Source organism: Acipenser ruthenus, chromosome 4, assembly GCF_902713425.1.
Source record: "Acipenser ruthenus chromosome 4, fAciRut3.2 maternal haplotype, whole genome shotgun sequence".
Classification (NCBI taxonomy): domain Eukaryota; kingdom Metazoa; phylum Chordata; class Actinopteri; order Acipenseriformes; family Acipenseridae; genus Acipenser; species Acipenser ruthenus.
This window is the reverse complement of record NC_081192.1, coordinates 41524115-41549243: the sequence shown is the minus strand read 5'-3', so window position 1 is coordinate 41549243 and position 25129 is coordinate 41524115. Positions and strand designations below refer to the sequence as shown.

The window sequence follows — 25129 nt, the reverse complement described above, 5'->3', positions numbered from 1 at the left end:
AAGCCCCACCCCTGCCGCATTATTTTGCAATGCCTGACAGCCACAGAATGAATGACACATTGGATAGCCAATCTAAGACATAAAACTATGTAATCCCACTATCATGTGACTTTTTACACTCACATCACATGTTCCCCAACAGCCTGACACTGATCTGCTTTGGCGACAGCAAACAAAATACAATTCGTAGAATATTTTAATTTCAGTGTTTTTTTTTGTTCATGCGAAATTGTTGAAGTGACACTGATAGTGATACATCGGTAAAGGAAGGAGTACCCTACAGTGTAAAGCCTACTCTACAAAAGAAAAAAAGTAAGCACCTGTGCAAATTCAGGGAGGAATGGGTTATAACGGTCATACACGTGGATTAGGAAAAATGCAAATCATTCAACAAGAGTTTTTTATTCATTATGTATTTTATATATCAGCTGCTATAGTGCAATAATTTTGAAAAAATGTCTATGTAGAAAGCCTCTAAAGTGGACCAGAGAGCGGCTGTGCTGCCGAAACAGGCATTGAGCACATCATGCTATGATGCAGGAACTGTGTTTGGAGGATCCCACAGGATTCAAGATTATTTTTTTTTTATGCAAGACCCTGTTTGTTGAATTGAGTAAAACAGAGCCTTGTTTTAACCAGGCCTTTAATTATGGTGTTCAGTTGAAGAATTAAGGACCTGGTAAGAACTTGGTCTTGGATTGCAATGGACTGAAAGAGTAAGTATCACTGGCATAGAAAATAGAAGTGGTTATTAAAATTTGTGAAATCCCAGGACATTCTTAATTCCATTAAAACAGACCCAATATAATTTTAAAGATATGTCTCTTAATTTTGCATTTATAATTGAGTTCAATGTAGTTAAAAAGTAAAATCCAAGTCATCTTTTTGGCACTAGTCTAGCCCATGGAGACCTTGTTTCTTTTTAATGGCCAGTGACATAATGGTTTGGCAATGTTAAAGTAAAATGTTGTTTTGACGCAGAGTAATTGTGGCATAGATTACTCAGAAGACACTCAGTTTACCTGAACAACGTGGGATTTTATTATGATTGCTCCATGTACCATCTGGTTGGCATACAGCAGTTGTGAGCTCCTTAGAAGAAAGCCTATAGCCATCATTACAATAGTAGTTTACACGTGTAGCAACCGAATAATCGGTCGTCAGCACGCCTCCATTTATAGGTGCTTTTGGTACACCACAGGAGACAGCTAAAAAAAAAAAAAAAGTAAACCATTTGCTTAACATAATAAAAAATTGATGTTACAACTAACAGCAATACATTATAGTTGTTATAAAACACCTTGAAATCCAACTTGGTCGCCATCTGATCTATGGACTTAATACAGTTTATAGGCAACCTAGATACCCAGATTGAAATACTGTACCAAACACCAGTATCAGTATCCACAATCCCTTTAATTAAGTGTTAACTTTGGTTGAATTTCAGGGTGCATTTGTGAGTTTCACTGTAATCTGATTTCCCTATCAGCTCATGACATGTTCCCTTGCAACATGGTAACCAGATCTGTAACCCGATCTCTTGGACCTTTCATGCAATCTACTGCCTGCTATAAAACACTCCCAATTTTTCTACAGTCTCTTTTGAGTTTGTTTGTATTTCATCCTAAAATGTTGTCAGGGCGCAGTCTTCTTTCCCCTCACAGGTACAGGCTTTCTAGCGGGGGGCCAGGGGTTCAACTTTTGGGGGGGATAGTGATCACTCTTCCCCTAGCCTTCTGTGGAATCCGCCATTATCAGCGCCAGGCTCTCTAGCCAGCAGGACCCCTGGCCACAAATAATTCTGTTCTGTAGCAGCTTATGCTCTATAATGCTTTTATTCAATCTATCGTTACCCGTCTTTCCAGTCTTATTTATATAACTGTATACAAAACATACATAATTCCTATTAAGGGTGCCCCTAAAGCCGATGCCAACCTAAACGTCGGGGTCTCTCTATATCTATTTTTTTCCTTTTCAAGGGCACAATCGTGAGTCCATTCTGCCCACTGAGACGGGTCATCTATCCTCTTCCCCCTCTGGGTTTGCATCTGCATCCAAGCTGCCGCTGCGTCTCTCCTGTGAGTAGGGGACTAACACTTTGTTTTCCAGGTCTCGGGGGTCATCCGACCAGCCTTCAGTCACCAAGGTTCCCGATCACGAGACTGAGACTTGCTTTCCTATCATTCTTTCCCCCCTTCAAAGTAAATGGCGCTCTTCGAGGTGCTATAAATCATTTCCCCTCACGACTAACCAATGCACCGTGAAATACCTACCAGAGTCATGCCTAAGACACATACCATTAGTGCTTGGCAGGTTGTGCACTTGTATTCAGCTCAGTTCAGCACAGGTCTCAAACCTGTAAACTAACCAACCATCAATGGATGTTCCCTTGAGATTCTTCTCAAATAACCCATATCAACTGTATTGGGTTTGACAGTGGTTAGTTTTGTAAATTTAACAATTTGAGTTTCCTGTCTACTTTTCTTTTGTATTGTTTCCAATGGTCCAAAAATGCACATGTTATTAACTATGGACATGTGTTTAACTATTTGCAACTGTTTATTACATTATTTGCGACATCCACTTCCCTCCTTTTAAAGAAAACTTTTTACCTTGGCAAGCTGGGACTGGCGCATCCCAAGTAAAATATCCATATTGTGTCTTCCTACAAACAGCAGTGTTTTTCCCAATCAGTCTGTATCCTCGGTCACAAGCCCAACGGACCATACTATTAAGCTGCCCTCCAGTTTGGCTAACAATTGACCCATGGGGTGGGGAATCTGGTGTGCTGCAGTAAAGAGCTGATTAAACAAGAGGAAACAATTAACACATTTCAGGTTACAAAAACACAGTAACCACTCTTTCACTGGTTGTAACAAAAAGTAGTTAAACAGAATGTCAATGATGTACTTACAAGCAAACATTTTTAAATACAGGAGAAATTACATTGAAATTGGAGAGAAAAATAATAGAAGATTGTTGTGTGTGCGTATCATTTTAAAAAGGGACTTTTGATGCCTGGAAAGAACCAGATAAAAAAGGGGGTAAAAAAAAGTTTGGTTGGTGGTGGTGTTGGAGCTTTTTTATGTAGTTTTGTCCTGAATACTGGCTTTGTTATGGTTATGTCTAAATGAGGAATTGCTTTCAGGCAAATCAACATCAACATGTCTGCAGTTTCTGCCTGAGCTGCAGCTATTTTTTATTTATTTATTTATTTATTTATTTATTTTTTTGTTATTTGCCTATGACTTCTGAGATATCCTTGTGTGACCTGATCTGGCAGGACAAGTGCCCCATTGATTGGAGCACTTTCTGCAGATGGTTGTTCATACACAGTCTAGGCTGCCATTATTTGAGGTGTCTGTTTCTAATATCTATATACGTCTAACTATAATAATGTTGCTAATTATTTCACAGGGTTGTTGAACAAATGGCCTTTACTTACACCTTCATATATTCACAACATACTGGTGTTTCTACTTAAATAGCTAAAGCTACTAGGTGACTTAATCAATTTATAATGGAGGCAGGTGGTGGACTACATACTATGACAGGCTGTTCAAATTTAACAGCTTAATAGATTGACAGGGTTTAGTGTTGCGAGTCATATGCATAAAAACACACATACATGCAAACATTCATATTATCATAATAGTAATCGACTTAACTATACAACCTGTTTAGTTCCCTCAAATAAACACAAATTGATATAAAAAGTATAATAGACATTTTGATATTCAAAATGGAATTGCTGATATCAGAAATAGAAGTAATACTAATTAGATGATGACATCCGGTCTACACTTCTCTTGTATTATGTACCACATACATCTTTTGAAAAATGTCTGAAAACACGAGTGACATCGAGCAGTCTCTAAGAAATGCTCTTCTATCGGACAAGCCTTAGAACTACAATCTGCAGGCCAACAGGAACTCCACCAAATTGGTTCAGCTATTTAAAATGCAACAAGAATTGAAAATAATATGTCTTTGAAAATGACAATATTTCTGAAGCGTCCTTGTTGTTAGATATTTCTGTTCTGGCCCCTACTATAGTGGAAAACAGGAACCTTAATACGCCAAACACTGTGTTGTTAGGAGGTACCTCCCCATCAGCCATGACATACTAAAAATCTGCCTAGCATGAAGAAGTACAGACCGGGTGTCATCATCAAATTAGTATGCAATTAAAAAAATTATATCAACAATTATATTACTGATATCAGTAATGTTTTGTTGATATCAGAAATAGAATTATTGATATAAAAAATGTGAATTGCATTAGAAATTGATGGCAAACTGTTAAAATGTCTTGCTATATTCATCTCCAATATGATGATATGATAGATGTCAATAAACTGAGATCTGGTCATGTGAACACAATCTCTGCCAGACAGTGCATGCGGGTCAGCAGCTGCTAAAGAAAAATACCAGTATGTGCGTGGGAGCGAGGGCCCTAGAGCTGTGAGGAATTTCCCAGGATAAATATTTCTTCCCATGCACCAGGAACCAGAACATTTGCTAGGAAATTGTAGCTATCCCAACAATACTGTGACAGGACAGTTGGCATGTATGTGTGGATATACCTAAAAAAGGTTGTTAGAATATACTTAGAGCTTTTTTTTTTATTTTTGATCAAGTTATGTCCTTTTTTTTGAGCCGACTCTGTTCAGTTAAACTCTTGGAAAAGTGTTGCTTGTGAAACAAGTTTACTTTAGTTTTTTCTCCCGTAACTTGAATGAGACTATGATTCTGTTTCATTGATAATGTAAAAAAAAAAAAGGTAGCTCCTTATTTTAATTTAAACCAAACGCAAATAGCGACCTGAAGTTAAATTGATTCAATTAAATCATAATTAAGAGGAAACTATTACAGTGGAACTTCTAACATCCAACCATCACATAACCACCCTGACAAATTAACCTCTCACACTTAGTACAGGGGTAATGGCGTCAGCAGCATGTGCAGCGTCTGCGTCACAGAATATGACAGCTGTGTATCCAAGGCAAGAAACTCTCTGCTGCAGCAGAAGCGGCGGAGGCAGACCCAGCGCAACTAATGCTTGTGCGATCATTGGTTAACATGGCTACAAAAAAGAGATAATTTAACACTAGAACTAGGGTGGGCGGCGCTCTGCTCTCACCAGTCTGCCTCTATGGAGAACTCTGCTCAGAGCACTAAGTGCTACTCATCAACTTTGCCATTTTCACTGTAAAACTGAATATGAATCAGTAAAGCACAATCTGTCTGCATTTTTTTATAATCTCAAATACTCCTTTCAAATTAAATATGAATCACAACACACATACTTAAGTATATCTTGTCTTTATTTCCCTTTAAAAATGACCTTTTCTGAAAATATCACCATCTCAAGCATTTTGAAACTGGTAAAAATTGAATACAAATATTAATTCAGATTCGAAAAACATTTAAGTATAATATAGTAACTAAAGAAAACATATCATGTGCAATTTACTTTTCATTTTGCTTGTTGTTTCTCATATATTGATCTCAAAACACCTCATCAGCTAAAAGCGCTGTGATGATAGCTCAAAAATGGCGACAGCGGCAACTCCGTGGCACCGAATCTAAATATTTTTTTAACTTAATCTCCCGTGACAGCTCTCAATTTTGATTCATATTTGCATATCCAATAAGAAGAAGACCATTTAAACTTTCAGTCATGCGCGCCCTTTGTGGGACATTTAGAAATGTGAAAAAAACTGAATTTGCCTCGTCACTCTAAACTCACACTAAACCAATCAGGGCCATCATAAGATTTACATGATTTGTTGTTTTAGTTGTCAGTATCATCTTCATTTAAATATTTAGCTAATGGGGTCGGGTATTTTTGAGATATGAGGGCGTTAATGTTATACGCGTCAAACATAAAAAAAATGCATTTAAATATTTCAAGGTGGTATTTCAAAGTTGTAACCGTCGTAACCGACAAAAAAATACATCATTGGTTAGTGCTATGTGTCAGGAAGACATACCTCTTTGAGTTATTATCCTATCAGGCGTGGTTTTATAAGATAAATGGGTTGGATTAAGTGACGCGCATCAGGTTTTTACACACGTCTAGTCAAAATTCTCTCCCGCTGAGACAATGGCAGCAGCGGCTGTTGTGAGTGTTAGAAGGTGCCAAACAGTGGTACGGAGAAGCAGCATTCTTTTTTGTGCAGAATTAGACATGTCATTATTAACAAATTATTATCTCTACTGGACCTGGCAGCCATCAATTCCTTCGTTTTGTACAAGAAATGCGCCAGGGAAAATATCAGTAGGAGATTTCATCTTGAAGCTAGCCACAGCGCAGCAGAAACATTTCGATCAGAAAACTGCAAAGCAGTAGGCTGCTGCAGCTCAACCTGGATTCAGTGCTGCACAGAGTGACACACGCAAGAGAAAGCATATGTTACTTATATTTTATTTCACCGTTTTTTGTGTACATATACCTGTTTACACAGTAGTTCTTTTGAAATGTTTATTTTATTATAGTTTTTCTTTTTTTTTTTAAGTTGTGCTTTATATGTGGTAAGTTAGAAAATAAACCCCTTTATGTTTAATTGTTCATTTAAATGTTTTGGCTGTGCAGATGTATGATATGTCATGCTTGATCCGATAGTTTGTCTTTCATTTTAATATTGATGTTGTTTAAAATGTAACCGTCACAATGACTGCCTGCGACCGTTTTAGGAATGAGTAGAACCACGGCAGGTTCTAGTGTTAAAAAGAAAACCATTAAGGAATTAAGAAGCCATCTGTAAGTTACTGTACATTTAGTACCCCTTGTTTTGTATTTCTATAAAAAGCTTCTTGTTTTATATTGTAAACCGCATAGCAATGTATTCTTAATCTCGTTTACATTCGCTTACTTTTAAAGTAAAGCATTTCCCCATGTTTAAAGCAATTTGCGTTTCATTTTTGTCCAGTAACCTATTTGTGCATGTGCAAATGTCATTTTCTATAGATGTTCGCAAATCTGACATTTTCAGATACATGCCTATACCCCAGTCCACAGTGAGTTGGATATGCAACGTTGCACTGTATTTGCAAAACAGGTTATAACATTTTTGCAAAGTCATTACAATTTTAAATCTGGGGAAAACAATTTAACTGAACTTGCTTTTTGTGTTCGGTTTGAATTAAAAATAAGGAGCTACCTTTTTTTTTTCTTTTTTACATTATCAATGAAACAGAATCATAGTCTCATTCAAGTTACGGGAGAGAAAACAAAAGTGATCTTGTTTCACAATCAACGCTTTTCCAAGAGTTTAAGAAACAGAGTCGGCTCAATATAACTTTAAAGGGACATCACGTGACCAAAAATAAAAACCGAAAATGAAGAGCCCTAAACATACTGTAGCTAATATGCTCATCACTTGCTTGTGTACAAAAATGTACTATTTTCAATTGATCCCTGCCTGGTTTTGTTCATTCCTGTGCTAATGGAGAACGTGCTCTTTTTTTTTTTTTGTGAATTTTTTTTAATTGTTTTTAGACAATGCACTACAATACTATTCAATATAATAATAGTAATAGCAAACTATTTACAATGCTGGCTGGGACACAAAACCTATACAGAATTAAACCTATACAGAATTAAAGTAGGTCTCTCACAGCTGTGACAATTTCCGACCATGATGACATAGATTTGTGCTTAGCACCGTGCAGCTTGGCTGTAGATCTTTTTAAACGTGCAATGGACTGGAGATGTAATAACCAGGTATGATATAATGGAAGGTCAGGATTGAACCAGGACTGTAGAATAGTTTTCTTTGCAGCGGTAAGAGAAGCTAGCAGGAGCCTACGATTAACTAAGGATAGACAGAGTTTGGAATCATCATTTAGTAGAAATAAAGTGGGTGTTGGTTTAATTTCAGTCTTCAATAATTTAGAAACAGAGAACGTGCTCTTTTAAATTCTCTCTGCTCTGCCAAACAGGAGCAAACAGCAGTGTTAATGAAAATAGGCTGAAAGCAAAAATAAATAAATAAATACACTGGAAAGGAAAAAACACAGAGCACAAGGTTAAGTGACTTGCTCAGGGTCACACACAGTGAGTCAGTCAGTGGCAGAGGTGGGATTTGAACCAGTGATCTTCTGGTTACAAGCTCAGGACTTTAACCACTGGACCACCCTGCCTCCTATCTAGCTGTAAAAACATTGAGAAGAGTTGGAGATACCGCAGGAAACAATCAACTATCAATTATATACATAGTATTTCATTTTATTTTACAAAAAAAAATTGTTTTTTATATTCCTTTTATATATTGTGAGCGTAATTTTGTACATACTTTACATAAACCGCGAAAATTTCTGTTATGTATATCAAACGTTTATTTTACTGTGTATACATTTTGCTGCCTAATATATATATATATATATATATATATATATATATATATATATATATATATATATATATATATATATATATATATATATATAAGAAACAACTTTTGTGTCTGTTTTGCTTTATTGAATATGACTATCTACTACATAGGAGCTTAAAGGGTTAATAAAAATGTTATAAATGTATTGACTTTTTTCCCAAACATTATTAGGGGAGACCGGGGTTGGTTGTCACAGTGTTCATAACTATGACACTAGAGGGCATTGGCAGGTGAGACTAACACTGAAATGTGTGTTTTGTTGTCTGGAAGAGGTCCATCTTACAATTTGAAGTCAATACCACTGAACATTATGTTTAGCACATTTTTTTTTTTCATACCCAAAGTAAACATTTTAAAGCTTGTTATTTATGTTATAACTCTTTGTAGCATTGAGGTTTGTTTGAACTGGTGGTCATGCTAAATAGAACCAAATACTGGCTATCTTTTGGTGTAAAAACAAAACCAGTAGGTCAAGACATTTGACTGTGAGAATCAAATTATTATGTAAATTCTGGTTGGGGCAGGTTGTCACATTGTTTTTGGGGTCAGTTGTCACATGTGACAACCAGCCCCAGCATTCGCCTGTATTTATATTTTTGTGGGATTATTATCTTGCAGGTAAAAAAAAAAATGGTCCGGAACTTTAAAAAGAAAACTGATAAAGGCACAACACTACCAGTTGTTATCTCTTTTACAGTTAGTGGCATATATCCCTACAACAGAGATGTGTTTCCTGATTCAGAGTATGCTCCTTCATATGTCACTGACCGTCCAATGTCTGAAAACATGGTACTGGGAAACAATACTGAGGTATCTCCACAAGTTGATCCCAGAGCAACTTCTCCAGAGCCTGCTGTTGCCCTGACCCAACAACCACCTAATAACAGTGCCACACCTGGACCAAACAGACCTGTGCCCACCACTGATGACAATGCCCTACCTGGACCCAGTAGTTCTAATCCTACAGAAAGTGATGGCAAATGTCTTTCACCCACCCCTGAAGATCTGCGACCATTTCCCAAAGCTGGACCTTGAACAAGCGTAAAGATCCAAAGAAGCCGAAAACTTAGCACAGCAATATTAACAGATACTCCTGTTAAGGTGGCAATTCACGAACAAAAAGAAAAACGGCAATCAGCAAATGAAAAAAAAAAACTAAGAAGCTATTCTCTCAGAATAAGAAGAAGAGGCCTTACAAAGGCATGCCTCAAAAGATGAAAAAGAAAGGTTGTTGGCAGACAAAAAAAAAAAAACATCTTCCTAGTCTTCAGAAGAAGAAGAATGCTTTTGCCTTGTTTGCCTAGAGCACTTCTCAAATAGCAGACTGGATTAAGTGCTATGAGTGTAAAAACTGGGCTCACAAGGCTTGCACTCTAGAACAATTAATATATACATGCCAAAACTGTGATTCTGACATTTAGGAGATGCTTTGTGGATGTTGGCTAAGACAATTGGCCTTGCTTAATATTTTATGTCTTCACTTGTAGCTCTACCTAGAATTATTTTGATTTAGAAAACTAAGATATATTATAATTAGGGCTTCTAGTTTTCGGGTTTTATTTTTGATCACATGATGTCCCTTTAAACATATTGTGAACCGATTTGCTTTCTTAATTAAACACTAATTACCAAAGGAAGTTGTTTCTTTTTAACCTCATATCTTGATTGAATTAACAAACAATGTGCATTGATCTCACATGATCCTATTTGAACCTGCATTTTGTTCTGGCTCTAATCACGGAATTCAACTTATTGATTACCACTGTGTTAGTTTCTAGTAGTGCGTCACTCATTTAAACAATCTGGCATTCAGTTAAGGCTTAACAACTATTAATTAAGGGTCAAAGGGAGGGAGAGAGATAGAAAATAAAAGACGAAAACTTGAAGCCCTAATTATAATACTACTTATATTTTTGGTTTTCTATTTTTTACACCAACATGTGGGATATGTCACTACATAACGTTTATTTCAATTCCTTAATGTCTGACCACCTGTTCTGTGAAAATTCTGGAATTATTTTTTCATACCATGTGTTCAACATTTGAAATATATAGGCCTATGTTCATATAAATATAGCCTATGGTCATATAAAAAAAAAGTTCAAATATAACGTTATTTGTCAATGTAATCCTGTGTTACACAGTAGAAACTTCATGTTATTTTGAAAAATGGAAATGACATATTTTGTGGCAACCAACCCTGGTATGGGGCAGGTTGTCACAAGTGACCAATGCCTATTCAACGGTCTAAATTTAATATTTCCAATAAAGTTATGCTGTTATAAAAACATCTATTTGTAGCAGAAGAGTTATTCTTTAATATAAAGAGGAACAGAACCTCGCGGAATGTTACCAGATTGAGGAAAATAATAAAAAGTAAAAACTGTGACAACCAACCCCGGTCTCCTCTATTTTATACCAATTTCAGGGGTAAAAATGCCAATTACAATCATTTCAAAATCTGGTGGCTGGAGTGCACATTCATTTTTGCATCTGGAGTTGAAGAGGTTAAGAGCAAAACAATTGAAAATTGGCCTGTAGGTGTTTTTATGAATAGCATATCTGTGATTCAGTATGTCATGATTATTTCATTTTTTAAAATGGTATCTAGCTTACATTTTCTGAATGATTTATTGCTCTGTTTGTTTGCCCTTTCACCCTTTTGAGTAGATCTGTATTCAAAAATGGCTTTTATTATATTAAATTAATACAAGGTAAAATAAAATTTTATTGTGTTATGATACAAGCCCTAAGGCTACCATCCATTTACAGTGTAAAAAGAAAAGCCAAAAGTTTAATTTCATTTGTTCATTTGTTTACAAACTAAGCCATCCAGTCTAAAAAATAAATCAATCATAAATATCAACTAATATTACCATCACTTACAAACAAAAAAGCTCAAGTGAACATTAATAGATTGTGCTGTTTTATCCATCTGAGTTACAGTGCCAAGGAATAAGTACTAAAGCAATTGTAATATATCTTTGGAAATCATGTAAAGTAAAATGTATTGTGCTGGCCACAGGACCGAGTACTGTGTACACCATTAATTAACATGCTATAGAAAAGAAAAATGCATTGGCAAAAATATTACACATACTTCCTTTCTTTAACCCTTTCATTGTATTACTGTACTGTCAAAAATAGATAGTGTACAGCATTTCAACACTATACTGGTACTGTATATTACAAGATTTAGAGCAATTATTTATTTTGCTCATATTCTTACAGGACATAAGGTGGCTCTGAGTCAGGTTCTGTGACCAGGTGCTGCGATGCTTAAGAATGGCCTAATAAGATCGACAGCTCGTCACCAATAACAGCACCAGCTGGCAGACAGAAAATGACATCTCTTCATCCAGGAGAGCACCAAAAGTAAAGGTTATTAGAACTAAGAGTCGCCCGGGGCATTTGGAGGCTGCTAGAGATTGGAGAATGCACGCAGATGTAGGCCAGCGTCTTATTTTCCCGCCTGAGATTGCTACAACTACCCTTCGACCTGACATTGTTCTGGGGTCAACCTCAGCATGCCTTGTTATCCTGGTGGAGCGAACAGTGCCATGGGAGGATTCCGTGGATGAGGCATACGAGAGGAAGAACAGTGGAGGTGGAGAGTTTGTTCTTTTAAATTTAAGGCATCTTGATGAGAAAGCAGATCTAGATCCAGAGGTGTTGTGAACCTGCTTTCATTGCATATTCTTACTCCTCTAACTAATTTCAGTAGAAATGACAACTTTAAGCTCTGGTATTGCTCAGGAAGCAAAATAAAACAAAACTAGTGTATATATTTTTTAAGGTTCTATAAAAACATATGAGACACAACCACAGGAGTCACAACAATACCGCATAAAGAGATTTCTAATAAAAAGTATATTAAATTGTAATACATACTTTGATACTCACCGACATATCTGATGCGGAACCCTTTCTTGTTTGTGCCATGATCTGCAGACCAGCGGAGAAGGGCTTCGTGACCAGTGGTGGTTATGTTGAAAGACGAATAATCTCCACTAAGGGTAGCCAATATCGGGCTATGGCTGGTTGGCCCTACAAAGACAGAAACAAAATAGGAACAGTAAATATATGATTTTAAAAAGTTTTAGAAGTGTACAATAATTTTAAAATATTCAATTTTGTTTGTTTGTGTGTGTGTACACATCTCTATGTCCTAGTTTTCATGTATTGCTTAAATGGACAGATTTATCAAGTTTTTTGCAAAACAGGTAACAAACACCTTACTCATAACTTTGCCTCTTTAAAATGAACCTTCTGATTTATTTGTTACTGGTTTTACATAACAAATGTAGTCCCACCCCTAGTTTTAACAAAAAGCAGTTTCCCGTAAATAAAATGTCAATATTGTAACCAGACTGGAGATGAAAGTTGAGAATAACAAGTAAAAATAAACTCAAGGGTGTTTTGCATTTTCAAAAAATAGATTTTGGATGCCTGGATAGAACCCCTGGGAATGAAGCCCAGCAATAACATATACTGCTGTTCAGACTTAAAATAGCTCACTAGCAAACTGCAAGATTGGATTTATACCGTCAAACATAACAATGTAAGATGCATGTAGTATAGAATCTTACCATCAAAAATTTCAAGAATATCAAATTCTTTCTCAGTCTGGAAGAACTCAAAATACAAAGTAATGCGATATCCCTTTTCCACCGTAATACTCCAAGCACACATCTGTAAGTTTGGGTAACTATCAGGGTAACCAGGGCTTAGAATGACTCCAGTAGAATCAAAGCGCATGTCATTAGCATGACACAGCACTGTTAAAGAAAACGGCAGTTGTTACATAAAGCAACATACACTGTAATCCTACAAATTATTTCATTCTCTCAAACAATTCAAGAAACTACAGTAAACTTCTACTTTTCTGAAGAAACCTAAATTGTAGCTAACAAAATCATTCTATAAATCCTAGCCATTTTGCACTTCCATGCATGTATTTTAATTTAACAACACCATATGTGGTACTGCTTTAGGCAAAGGAAACTCTCAGTTTCTATACCTTATTCTTGGGTTATCTGAAAGCATGTCAGTCAATCGGTGAAGCAGATGATTGGTTATTGGTGATTGGTTACTGACAGGAAAGAAGCTAGTGAAGGGGTGGGGACAGTTTCACTCTCAAGGTGAATTGACCCAGGATGCACAGGACAGTCAAAAAGCATGGCTTCCAAACACACTTTTCTTTAACAAAGTGCAGTACCAGATATCCTGTTTTAAAATGAAAATACATGTTTGCAAAAACATGTGTTTCTTTCAAAACTGCACATTTCAGACCTATATAATGAACAGATGTGCATGAAAATGTATAGACCTATTATGCTAGCTACAATTACTTTAAGTGCATTCAGGTTTTACCAAAAAAACTAATTTGTGCTTAGTACTAGTTGTGTAACAAAAACTGTTTTAAATAACCTCTATCTCTCTCTCTCTCTCTCTCTCTCTCTCTCTCTCTCTCTCTCTCTCTCTCTCTCTCTCTCTATATATATATATATATATATATATATATAATCTTTCCTTAATTGTGTCTTTTAAAAAAATAGACACACACACACACACACATACACACACACACACACACACACACACACACACACACACACACACTTTAAATATATTGTAATACTCATCCATGGCTGTTTATTGGAAAAACAAACTTACTGGCACACAAATTAAACAAACCTTGGCAAGAAGGGGGAGGTCCATCCATTTGTAAACGCTCTGTAAGTCTACATGTGAGAATGTCATTACCAACCAGAGTAAATCCTGGCAGACACTGGTATCTGATTATGTCTCCTGTCGGTTAATTAGTGAAACTGTTAATATAATGCAAGATACTGCACACTTAATTACACTTTTAGTTAATTATCAAATACAGTGTCATTTTTAGATGAATGGAAATACTTCAAAGAAAAATGTTCATATGTCTTCCTATCATTTGTTGCACACTGAATCCTAATCCCTGCTGAATCTACTGTGTTATGGCAGGATAAATGGGCCTCACTCAATTCAAATTGAATATAAAGTCTGGAAAACTAAAAGATCTACAGAAAAAAAATTAAGCCACTTGCAAGACAGTTGTTTTGATAGAGAGAGGAAAAAAAGCTATTACTGGAAAAAGGCATTTTGTTATCTGGGAGCACTGTAAATGCTTGTCAGAGCACATGTTCTGAAATTTCTACTAATTGCACAAACTTGAGACAAACACCCCCTGCTTTTCATTATAAATAAAGTGGATTTTACAGAGCTGAAGTTACCATACCTATCTCAAATTCATTGTCATCTGTCAGCACTTCTGCATTCAGAACTTCATGAGGCGCCTGGCATACTCTCAGGGGATATGCTACAGAAATTAAAAGGACAGAAGAATTATATGTGTTAAGCGTTTTTAATTTGATAATGACCCATACAAACTAGCATTAAACCAGTCAATGAATAAAAAATGAAATACTCACTATTTGAAAAGTGATTACACAAAGCCATCTGCATCTGCAAGGAGACTCAGAGACCTGAAACACTTCTGTTCAAGCGCTCATGCGCATTTTATTCACATACATTTCATAAAACAAAACAAAACAACAAACCGCACTGCCTTCACCATCACAACACTACCTCTCAACTAACACCTGTGATCACCCTATTTATACACCTGTGCCCCCACTCCTCGCACATGAGGCAACCATGGCTCTTGAGCAAGCTACGCCTCCCTCGCTCGCTTCCGGGACTGGCAGCTCCTCTCCTTCTCTCGCTGTCGGGCCGGCGCTGGGAGACCCTTCAGGCAGAGCCATTCCTCAGCCGAGTCCATCCCTTGAAGAGGGGGTCTATCCATGTGTACTCCTCAAAGCTGTGCCCGTAGTCCCCACATTCCTCACACAACACAGCCCCTTCTGCTTCCAACCAGCACTGCTGCTTGTACACAGTTTCTTTCCAATCCATCATCTTTTCAAATAAATCTGCAGTTCAGTCTCTGTATCCAGGGCTGCTATCCCTCTCCTGACACCGTATGTGAAGGGATGCGTCTGCAAGGAGACTCAGAGACCAGAAACGCTGCTGTTGAAGCGCTTGTGCGCATTTTATTTACATGCATTTCATAAAACGAAACAAAGTAACAAAACACGCTGCCTTCACCACCACAACACTACTTCTCAATTAACACCTGTGATCACCCTATTTATATACCTGTTGCTGGAGCCTTAATTAATAATTTAATCACTTATTCAATTCACGGTTGCAGCCACATCCCCACGTGTTTTTGCAGGGAGGAATTTAACCCCCTACCTGCCACCCAATATGCCCCACACACGCACACACCTGTGCACCGGCAGGGCTTTCAGACTGCCATGTTGCCACACCATCTAATTTACAACACTGGTGTGTGTATTCAATATTACTACAAAGGATATACTTTTTAAAATGCTTTTACTGTACTGGTATCAGTGAATAGAATTTTAATTGTGATGTTTCTGTCAGGCAAAAGTGATACATGAATGTAAGTCAAATAGAAAAGATCTGCTTGTTTTTTACAGACCACACGAAATCCTATTTAATAAACAGAAGAATAACATTTGACATTTAAAAAAAATGTATACATTTTGCTGCACCATGCATGAGAAGAAATTGCAATATGCTTATGATTTACTAAGGCAGACTAACCACATTCATATTTTGAACGAACAAAGAGCTCTAGATTACTCTTGGTTCTCAGATCAATCATAATCCTTTTGAATCTTTACACACAGCACTATAGTACTTTTGTATTTTATTGTACATTGTCTAATGAAAAAATCAACAAAATGCTTCACTGAATTGGGGTCCTTAGAAGGCAGCAAACTGAATCCATTGCTTTAGTTGTATTGTGCCTGTTTTTGTTGGGCATGTTTAAGAATTCACACTTGGAGCCACCCATGTAAACCTGTTAGCAAGTTGCCAGCATAGCTTCCCATACAAATCTCAAATTTGTATGGAAATCTACAACAAAAACGTACTAAAATTACCATTACTGTAAAATAATACGGTATTTTGAAGCATTTAGCACTGAAAAGTCTAAACTGATTTCTAATTAGTGGAGCTTTAAAGGACTCTCCCCACAGTATAGTCAGTTAAAGTTTGGCAGAGACTCAGGCTATTGATACTTATATTACAATTACATTTGAATTATCTTTACAGCAACTTTTATTATAAAGTTGGTCTCACTTAACCTAATAGCTCTGAATATATGTAATTTTACAGCCAAAAATGAAAATATTTACTTATGCGAACACTTATCTTCAGTAACAAAAAAAGCAGAATTTCAATACAGGCATCTTTTCAAGTGGTTACAGTTATATTTCAATTTATTGCATTTATTTCATTTTGAAGGTTATGCTTTTTTCTTGTTTTACAAACTCTATAGCAGATTGATTGCACTTCCTCTTGACAGGATACAATGTAGTAAAGATCATGTCACCTTGAAATTTGCTTTTATTTTTAAATAAGTACTGACATATACTAGAAAGGTCTGTTCATGTATGTAGGTCTATGGCACATAGTGAACTGTATGAATTGAATAGGAAAGCACAAAACACCCCCACATCAATTTATAGCAGGCAACAATTATATTGTGATCGGAATAAACAATATAAACATTGGTTATGTTTTACTAGCATATCACACAGTCATACAGCCTTAACATTACTGTGTTGTTTATTATCTTACATTCAGAATACAATAGTAGTAATACTTCACATCAGCACAGTACTTAAAACAAAATAAAATCAACATATTGCAGAAAAATGACCTTCCTCTATGTTATATTTATATTGATTTAAAAGTACTTGCCTTAACTGTACCAATACATTCTATTGATACACAGTTAGTTCCCAGTATGCCTGTCTTTACTGTAATTTAATTATTAAAAAAATCACACGGGTAGCTACATGTGTAATGAATCTCATCCTATCGACTGTTTAGTTAATGATACTGACATCAGCATACAGTAAGACACAAACTTGCCTCTCGACTACAGAGATTGCTCTTTAGTTGAATGGTAAGACTTTGGTTTTGTGTATTGCGGCAACATTATATATTTATTGCAGTCCTGCTACATTTTTATCATCTCACTGGAGTCAGTAGGACGTCATTTCAACAGGAACAAATTTAGCCAAAGTTTATTTACTTATTAAGCGAGGTTGTTTTTTTTTCAAATCCGGCAAACTATGACATATTCTTAGTTTTATTGTTCCCTTAAATTCCGAGGCCCAAATTTATAAAGGGGAAAAACCGACCACAAAAAGCCACGTAATGTGCGTGTTCAGTACGGCCGCACTCATCGTCAAAATAACAACCTATTTTATAAGACTAATTAGGTGAAGCAGGCGATTCCGCAATCAAACAATTTAAATACCCCTCACTGCAATTAGCGGTGAAGAGTTACACACCTCTCAAAATTGAGACAACCCTGCGTGTGTAGGCTACACATTCCAAAAGAAAATGAATGGCACACAAAGACCTCAGCCTGGTACTAGTCATGGTGATGAGGATGCTCAGAAGCGAACACTGAAATATACTAATATGGAAGTGGAGATTTTGGTACAAGCAGTACTTGTAACACATGAAGATGCAAGCTTGAAATACATCACCAGGACAAAGGAATAACATATGGAATGTGTGGTGGCTTCTTAATAAACAAATGTACCCCTTCAGAGTTTGTAGTCTAGGTTGCTTATACATTACGACACATCATCCAGTTACTGTGCTTCGCATATTAGTTCAACTAATTTCGTATAGAATAATTCCAGGCTATAGACTTTTCAAACTTCAGAAACAATAAGTTTTATTTACTTACATCCATGGCAGTCAAATGGGTGGATAATACTTCCATTGTTGTACAGCAATATGTTCAGCAACAATACAGCTTCATACGTTTCAGTTTAACTACAACTTATATCTTAAAGTCTTATGCAGTTACAACTCTCCTATTTCTTATGTTTGTCTGTATTTCTTACTCTATGTATGATTTTAAAGCATATCTGTATGGTATATATGGTCAAAAAACTGTACTTTCTTTCCAACTCGAATTTAACAATACTGCCTGAACCAGTATTATTAAATAGCAGAATAGCATATTACAAAACATAAATTCTGTAGGCATTACTAAAATAACAGTGGAGGATGAGCCCTCATTGTATATGAGACTTTTTCTTTTGTTTGTTTATTTGTCAGACGCCTTTATCCAAGGCGACTTACAGAGACTAGGGTGTGTGAACTTATGCATCAGCTGCAGAGTCACTTACAATTACGTCTCACCCGAAAGACGGAGCACAAGGAGGTTAAGTGACTTGCTCAGGGTCACACAGTGAGTCAGTGGCTGAGGCGGGATTTGAACCGGGGACCTCCTGGTTACAAGCCTGTTTCTTTAACCTCTGGACCACACAGCCTGTGCGCCTCGGAATATCAGTCCATCTTTTCTTAATCTCCTCCACCGTTCTTTTAATAATGCGTACACTCTAGAAGTAAAGGCTCTCGTTAGAACCTTGCTTTGCCACTGTGGGGAGACCTTTTCAGGTTCTTCTAAGAACCTTTTTTACATGGATTCTATATTCTCTATTTGCAGACTTTCTGTTTTGTCATGTAAGCTATGAAACATGTATTGAAAATTGGAGTTTGCAAAACAATACAGTATTATAAACTGCAACTTACAAACTGACTTGATCAGAAGGGTTACAAAATTAGCTCTTTGCAAAATGTTATTAAATGTTTCTTTGTCCTTGAAAACGATGTCTCCTTCTTGCTGCAGACAACTCTCCCACATCACCTTGTCTTTTATATAGCCTACTGTCTGACTGCGGCAAATTAACGCCTGCTTTTCAGAGTTCTTAAAATAATCAAGCAAATACGAGGCCCGCAATTACCAGCAACTTTAATAAATTAGACAGAATATTTAATAGACCTCATTTGCAAAATCCCCTCCCAATTTTAGTGGTTTCATTCAGAAACGCCCCAGAATTGCATGTGCATCAAGGGCTAAAGCGCACAGAGATATTGCCCCCGCAAATCACGTATTAATTGCGTGTTTATGCCATTGCGTGTGTTTTATAAATCCAATCCAAGAATTCAGAACCCTCAGCGCCTGTTTTACGGTCGTAAAACATTCTTTTATAAATCTGGGCCTGAGTGTTTTTGTTGGGTTTTTTTCAAACTCAAATTTAGTTTTTGTAATAAGTGTGTAATTGCCTATGTACACTACATCAGCTAGTACACAGCAATGTATTAACAGCAAAACAAAATGAAACATCATCTCAATGGCTCTACTTCTAAAAATACATTTTGGCTAATCTACCAGACTGTATGTTACATAAATCTATGGCAGGCAACTAGCATCTCCTGAATTCAGATGAGAGCACCTTAGCACAGATTTATAAAATCATTTCAGTACTAGTAATTGAAATGACAATCTGTCAGATTTTTTGCAAACATAAAAAAGGGTAAGTGACAGTTAAAAAAAAAAAAACTAAGACATTAAATTTGAAGCTATTTACTATTTAAATATTGCAAGAAAACAAATTATTTTTGACAGTCATTTCTATTGAATGTTTATACAGTATAATATGAAAAGGGCAAGTAATTGTTATGGGAGAAGTAAATATAATCTTTATATTGTTTTTAAGTTCTTTGGACTATGCCTGCATTAACTACACACAAAAAATGATAATGCACCAGTTATGGAACTAATGGCTCAACAGCTAAATGGTTGGAAGACTGAAGAATAAAATGTATTGTAATATACACATGATTAAGAATCAGCAACAATAAACCAAATGTAATAGTGAAAGGTACCAACCGTGATAACTGAGCACGAAGAATCCACCAGTCGTAAAGTCACTATGAAATTTGATCAGGTCCTGGTTTGATGTGCTGTACACAGAATCTAGTGCTGTATTTCCACTAAACTGACCGATTTGAGGAGAGTTTTGATCTGCACCATCCCTAAAAGAAAAAAAAAAAGTATTAATCCAAATTTGCTATACAGAAATGTTGAGTGACTGAAATGGGGTTCCAAGCCTTGTGTCTCTAATGGGTCACTATTATTTGGCACCCATGATTCTTAGCAGGAAGGAAATAGCATATCTTGTCTAGTGATATAGCCAACCGGGGTGGTTTTAAAGTTTAAGTTTGTGTGAGAAACATTTTTGTTATTGTCTACCTCATCCCAATTAATGCATCCTCTGACTAGTGAATTTGTTTTACTGTCCAACAAAAAAAGATAAACAAAACTGATTCATTTAGTCCACCATCCAAAGATAGCAGCTGCTATTTTAGTGCACATATGTTGGCTATTTTAAATTTGTTAAGTGCAACAACAGCTTAACTCAACTTCTAGATAGTTGAAGGGCCAATTACAATAATGTCCACGGTTCAATCCGTGTGTAAAGTGGTTAAAACACTTGCTTGGGAAGCATGAGGTTGCCGTTCATGCCCAGATATTGTCTGTTACATAGATACATTGCTGAAGACAGCAGCCACCTATCTATCTATATATCTTGCATTTATATAGCTCCCTTTATGTGTTCACATCACAGAGTGCTTCACATAAAAAGAACAAGGAACAGTTCTACCAGTTAAAGGCAGCTCTGAACAGATGGGTTTTCAGTATCCGAGTGTCACAAAGACGGCCGGAGTGGGTGGCGTCAGACCAGAATCAGGAAGTAACACACAGAGATTTGGGGTTTTCGTTAAGCTGAGCGCGTGATCGCGCTCACCATTTAATAAACAGAACAGAAAATAAAAGGTTTGAACAGACAAAAACACGGGACACGGCACTTGACGCCAAAATAAACAGACATACAAAACGACTAAACACTAAACAGACGGTGCAGGACAGACGAACAAACACGGTGAGTACAAACAAAACACTCACCCGTTCTCCACTCTCTGAACACCTAACCCCGACTGAGTGCTACGTGTCTCTATATATACTGTTGTGCTGGGATTCAATTACTAATTAATTATTCACTTGAATCCCAGCACGTGAATTAATTCTGTGCAACCCCGTGCTCACATATTACATTTAACCAGCACGTGAAGTGATTTGTGCTCTCCTCGTGCCTAAATACAAATCTACACTTTTTAAATCACACGTGAAACACAGACCCGTTTATATCCCGTGTACCAATGACTATACACCAACATTAACACACGCAACATACAAAACATAACACACAAATGCACACAGGGGCGGGGCGCATTGCCACATATACCCCCCCTTGTGCGCAGCACACATGGCCTCAACGGCCACCTCCCCCCTTAAAAATCCAGCAGTCCAGGACAAAGTCTCGGGCTGGGAAGGGAGGCTTCAGTGGGCCCATGGCTGGCCATGCTGTCAGCACCCCTGCCGGTAGTGGCACGGCTGACAGCCTGTTGGTCCACTCCTGCAGCGAAACTGCTGCTGGGGAAAGTGGTCTCCTGACCTCTCCCCCTGTCTTTGTAGCCAGTAGCTCCCTTTGGTGGGGCTCCGACCACAGTACTGCCGGCAGCGAAGAAGCTGCAGTGGGAGCAGGTCTCCGGACCTCCCCCACGATCTCCGGCAGCGAAACTGTTGCAGTGGGAGCAGGTCTCCGGACCTCCCCCACGATCTCCAGCAGCGAAACTGCTGCAGTGGGAGCAGGTCTCCGGACCTCCCCCACGATCTCCGGCAGCGAAACTGCTGCAGTGGGAGCAGGTCTCCTGACCTCCCCCACGATCTCCGGCAGCGAAACTGCTGCTGGGGTTGGTGGTCTCCAGACCTCCTCCCCCTTCTTCGTGGCCAACAGCTCCCCTTGGTGGGGTTCCGGCCACAGTACTTCCTGCTGCGATGCGGCGCGGCTGGCAGCCCCAGGCGATGCGGCGCGGCTGGCAGCCCCAGGCGAGGGTGAAGCGTGGCAGGGAGTCAGGACCAGCTGGGGTGCGGGTGTTGGCCCTCTTCTCGGCCTCTGCGACCAGGCGATTCTTCCCCATGCTTCCCTCAGCAGCCTATGCAAGGGCTGCGGAGGGCCGCCAGCTTCACGTCCTGGTCTTTCTGGTGAAGGGAGAGGCAGCTCCTGCTTCTCTCCCCCTGATGGTGATGGAGGCAGAGGCAGCTCCCGCTCCTCTCCTCGTGATGGTGGGGAAAGTGATACCAGCAGGCATTCATCCTCTGCTGGTGGGGGAAGTGATACCAGCAGGCATTCATCCTCTGCTGGTGGGGGAAGTGATACCAGCAGGCATTCGCCCTCTGCTGGTCGACAAGGACCCAGCAGGCATTCACCCTCTGCTGGTGGACATGGCGGAGGCAGAGGCAGCTCCTGCTGCTCTGCTCCTGCCGGTGGAGGTGGCGGAGGCAGAGGCAGCTCCTGCTGCTCTGCTCCTGCCGGTGAAGGTGGCGGAGGCAGAGACAGCTCCGGCTGCTCTGCTCCTGCCGGTGAAGGTGGGAGCAGCGTGTAGTCTCCTGGCGACGGAGGTGGGAGCAGCGTGTAGTCTCCCCCTTTTTCAGGGGACTGGTGCTGCTCTGCCTCTCTTGCAGGGGACTGGTGCGGCTCTGCCTCGGAAGGGGAAACCAGCAGGCGTTCTTCCTCTGCTGGTGGAGATGGGGACAGCAGGCATTTTCCCTCTGCTGGTGGAGGTGGGACCAGCAGGCATTCTCCCTCTGCTGGCAGCTTGGTTCCTAGGGTTATGGAAGCCCCGACTTTCCTCTCTTTGGGCTGTGGACGCACCGACTCCTCCCTTTTGGGCTGTGGACGCACCGACTCCTCCCTTTTGGGCTGTGGACGCACCGACTCCTCCCTTTTGGGCTGTGGACGCACCGACTCCCCCCTCTTGGGCTGTGGACGTTCGGGCTCCCCCCACTCAGGCGTAGGACGTTCGGGCTCCTCCCACTCAGGCGTAGGACGTTCGGGCTCCTCCCACTCAGGCGTAGGACGTTCGGGCTCCTCCCACTCAGGCGTAGGACGTTCGGGCTCCTCCCACTCAGGCGTAGGACGCTCAGGCTCCTCCCACTTGGGCGTAGGACGCTCAGGCTCCTCCCACTTGGGCTGTGGACGCTCAGGCTCCTCCCACTTGGGCTGTGGATGCTCAGGCTCCTCCCACTTGGGCTGTGGACGCTCAGGCTCCTCCCACTTGGGCTGTGGACGCTCAGGCTCCTCCTCATAACTGCGGAAGGGACAGTTGGCAAACAGATGATCCTGGTCGCAGAGGAGGCACCCCGGCGTTGGCTTGTTAGATCGCCGTGGATGTCTGGCCCTTAGGCAGCACTCCTCCTCCCTGTCCTTCACCTCTTTATCCTCCTTCCATCCCATTTTATTTATTTATATATATATTTTTTTTTGGTAATCCAACACTTTTTTTTTTTCAAAAAATGCGGTTCCTGCTCTGGCCTGAGTCCTGGAGGCGCTGTCGATCCCACGCAGGACACCACATGTCACAAAGACGGCCGGAGTGGGTGGCGTCAGACCAGAATCAGGAAGTAACACACAGAGATTTGGGGTTTTCGTTAAGCTGAGCGCGTGATCGCGCTCACCATTTAATAAACAGAACAGAAAATAAAAGGTTTGAACAGACAAAAAACACGGGACACGGCACTTGACGCCAAAATAAACAGACATACAAAACGACTAAACACTAAACAGACGGTGCAGGACAGACGAACAAACACGGTGAGTACAAACAAAACACTATATATATATTTACGCTTACGATTTCACTCCTTCTCTCTCACCCGTTCTCCACTCTCTGAACACCTAACCCCGACTGAGTGCTACGTGTCTCTATATATACTGTTGTGCTGGGATTCAATTACTAATTAATTATTCACTTGAATCCCAGCACGTGAATTAATTCTGTGCAACCCCGTGCTCACATATTACATTTAACCAGCACGTGAAGTGATTTGTGCTCTCCTCGTGCCTAAATACAAATCTACACTTTTTAAATCACACGTGAAACACAGACCCGTTTATATCCCGTGTACCAATGACTATACACCAACATTAACACACGCAACATACAACACATAACACACAAATGCACACAGGGGAAGGGCGCATTGCCACACCGAGCCAAATGAAAAAGTTGAGTCTGATGTCGGATTTCGTCTGGGAGGGCATTCCAGGCTTTTGGGGCATAACAGCAGAAAGCTCTCGAGCCGAATGATTTGATATTAGCTCGAGGGATCTGTAGCATTCCTGCACTACATGATCGCAACGTGTGCTTTGGAGCATGAGGGGCAAGTAGGTTGGACAGATAGGTTGGGGTCAGATCATGCAATGATTTATACACCAGCAGAATAATTTTATAGTCAATCTGGGACTTCACAGGGAGCCAGTTTAGAGACTTCAGGACGGGGGTGATGTGCTCAGTTGATTTTGTCCTTAAGAGTTTTGAAGCAGTTGAAGTTTTTTCAAGGTGCAGTCGCTAACACCAGAAAAGAGAGTATTGCAATAATCCACTCTTGACGTGATAAATGCATGGACGAGCATTTCAACATCTTCTAAGATGGTAATAGGAGATGTTTTACAGTATTATTAATGTGCTTATTAAAACTGAGGTCTCTATCATAGATGACTCCCAGATTTTTGTTGGTTGAAGAGTGAGAAATGGACGTGTTTCCTATGCAAATAGCAAGAGGAGAAACAATCTGCAGCCTCTGTTGAGTACCGAGGAGCAGGATTTCAGTCTTGTCCGAGTTGAGCTTCAAAAAGTTACTTGACATCCATGATTGAACTTCG

At 39.1% G+C, this 25129-nt stretch overlaps 1 protein-coding gene across 2 annotated transcripts in view; it reads right to left on the bottom strand.

Moving 5' to 3' along the window:
- The window catches only part of LOC117400350 (CUB and sushi domain-containing protein 3), a 524933-nt gene that overhangs the window by 62247 nt on the left and 437557 nt on the right, over positions 1-25129 (bottom strand). Inside the window, exons 44-50 of one of the 2 annotated variants that reach the window (XM_059022384.1) lie at positions 20233-20378; positions 14677-14757; positions 14097-14210; positions 12989-13177; positions 12291-12446; positions 2613-2801; positions 1023-1208 (exon numbers count right to left, since the gene is read on the bottom strand). In XM_059022384.1, the coding sequence (XP_058878367.1) occupies positions 1023-1208; positions 2613-2801; positions 12291-12446; positions 12989-13177; positions 14097-14210; positions 14677-14757; positions 20233-20378 (1061 nt within the window). The remainder of the gene's footprint in view (positions 1-1022; positions 1209-2612; positions 2802-12290; positions 12447-12988; positions 13178-14096; positions 14211-14676; positions 14758-20232; positions 20379-25129) is intronic. The other variant, XM_034000180.3, reaches the window with a different exon arrangement.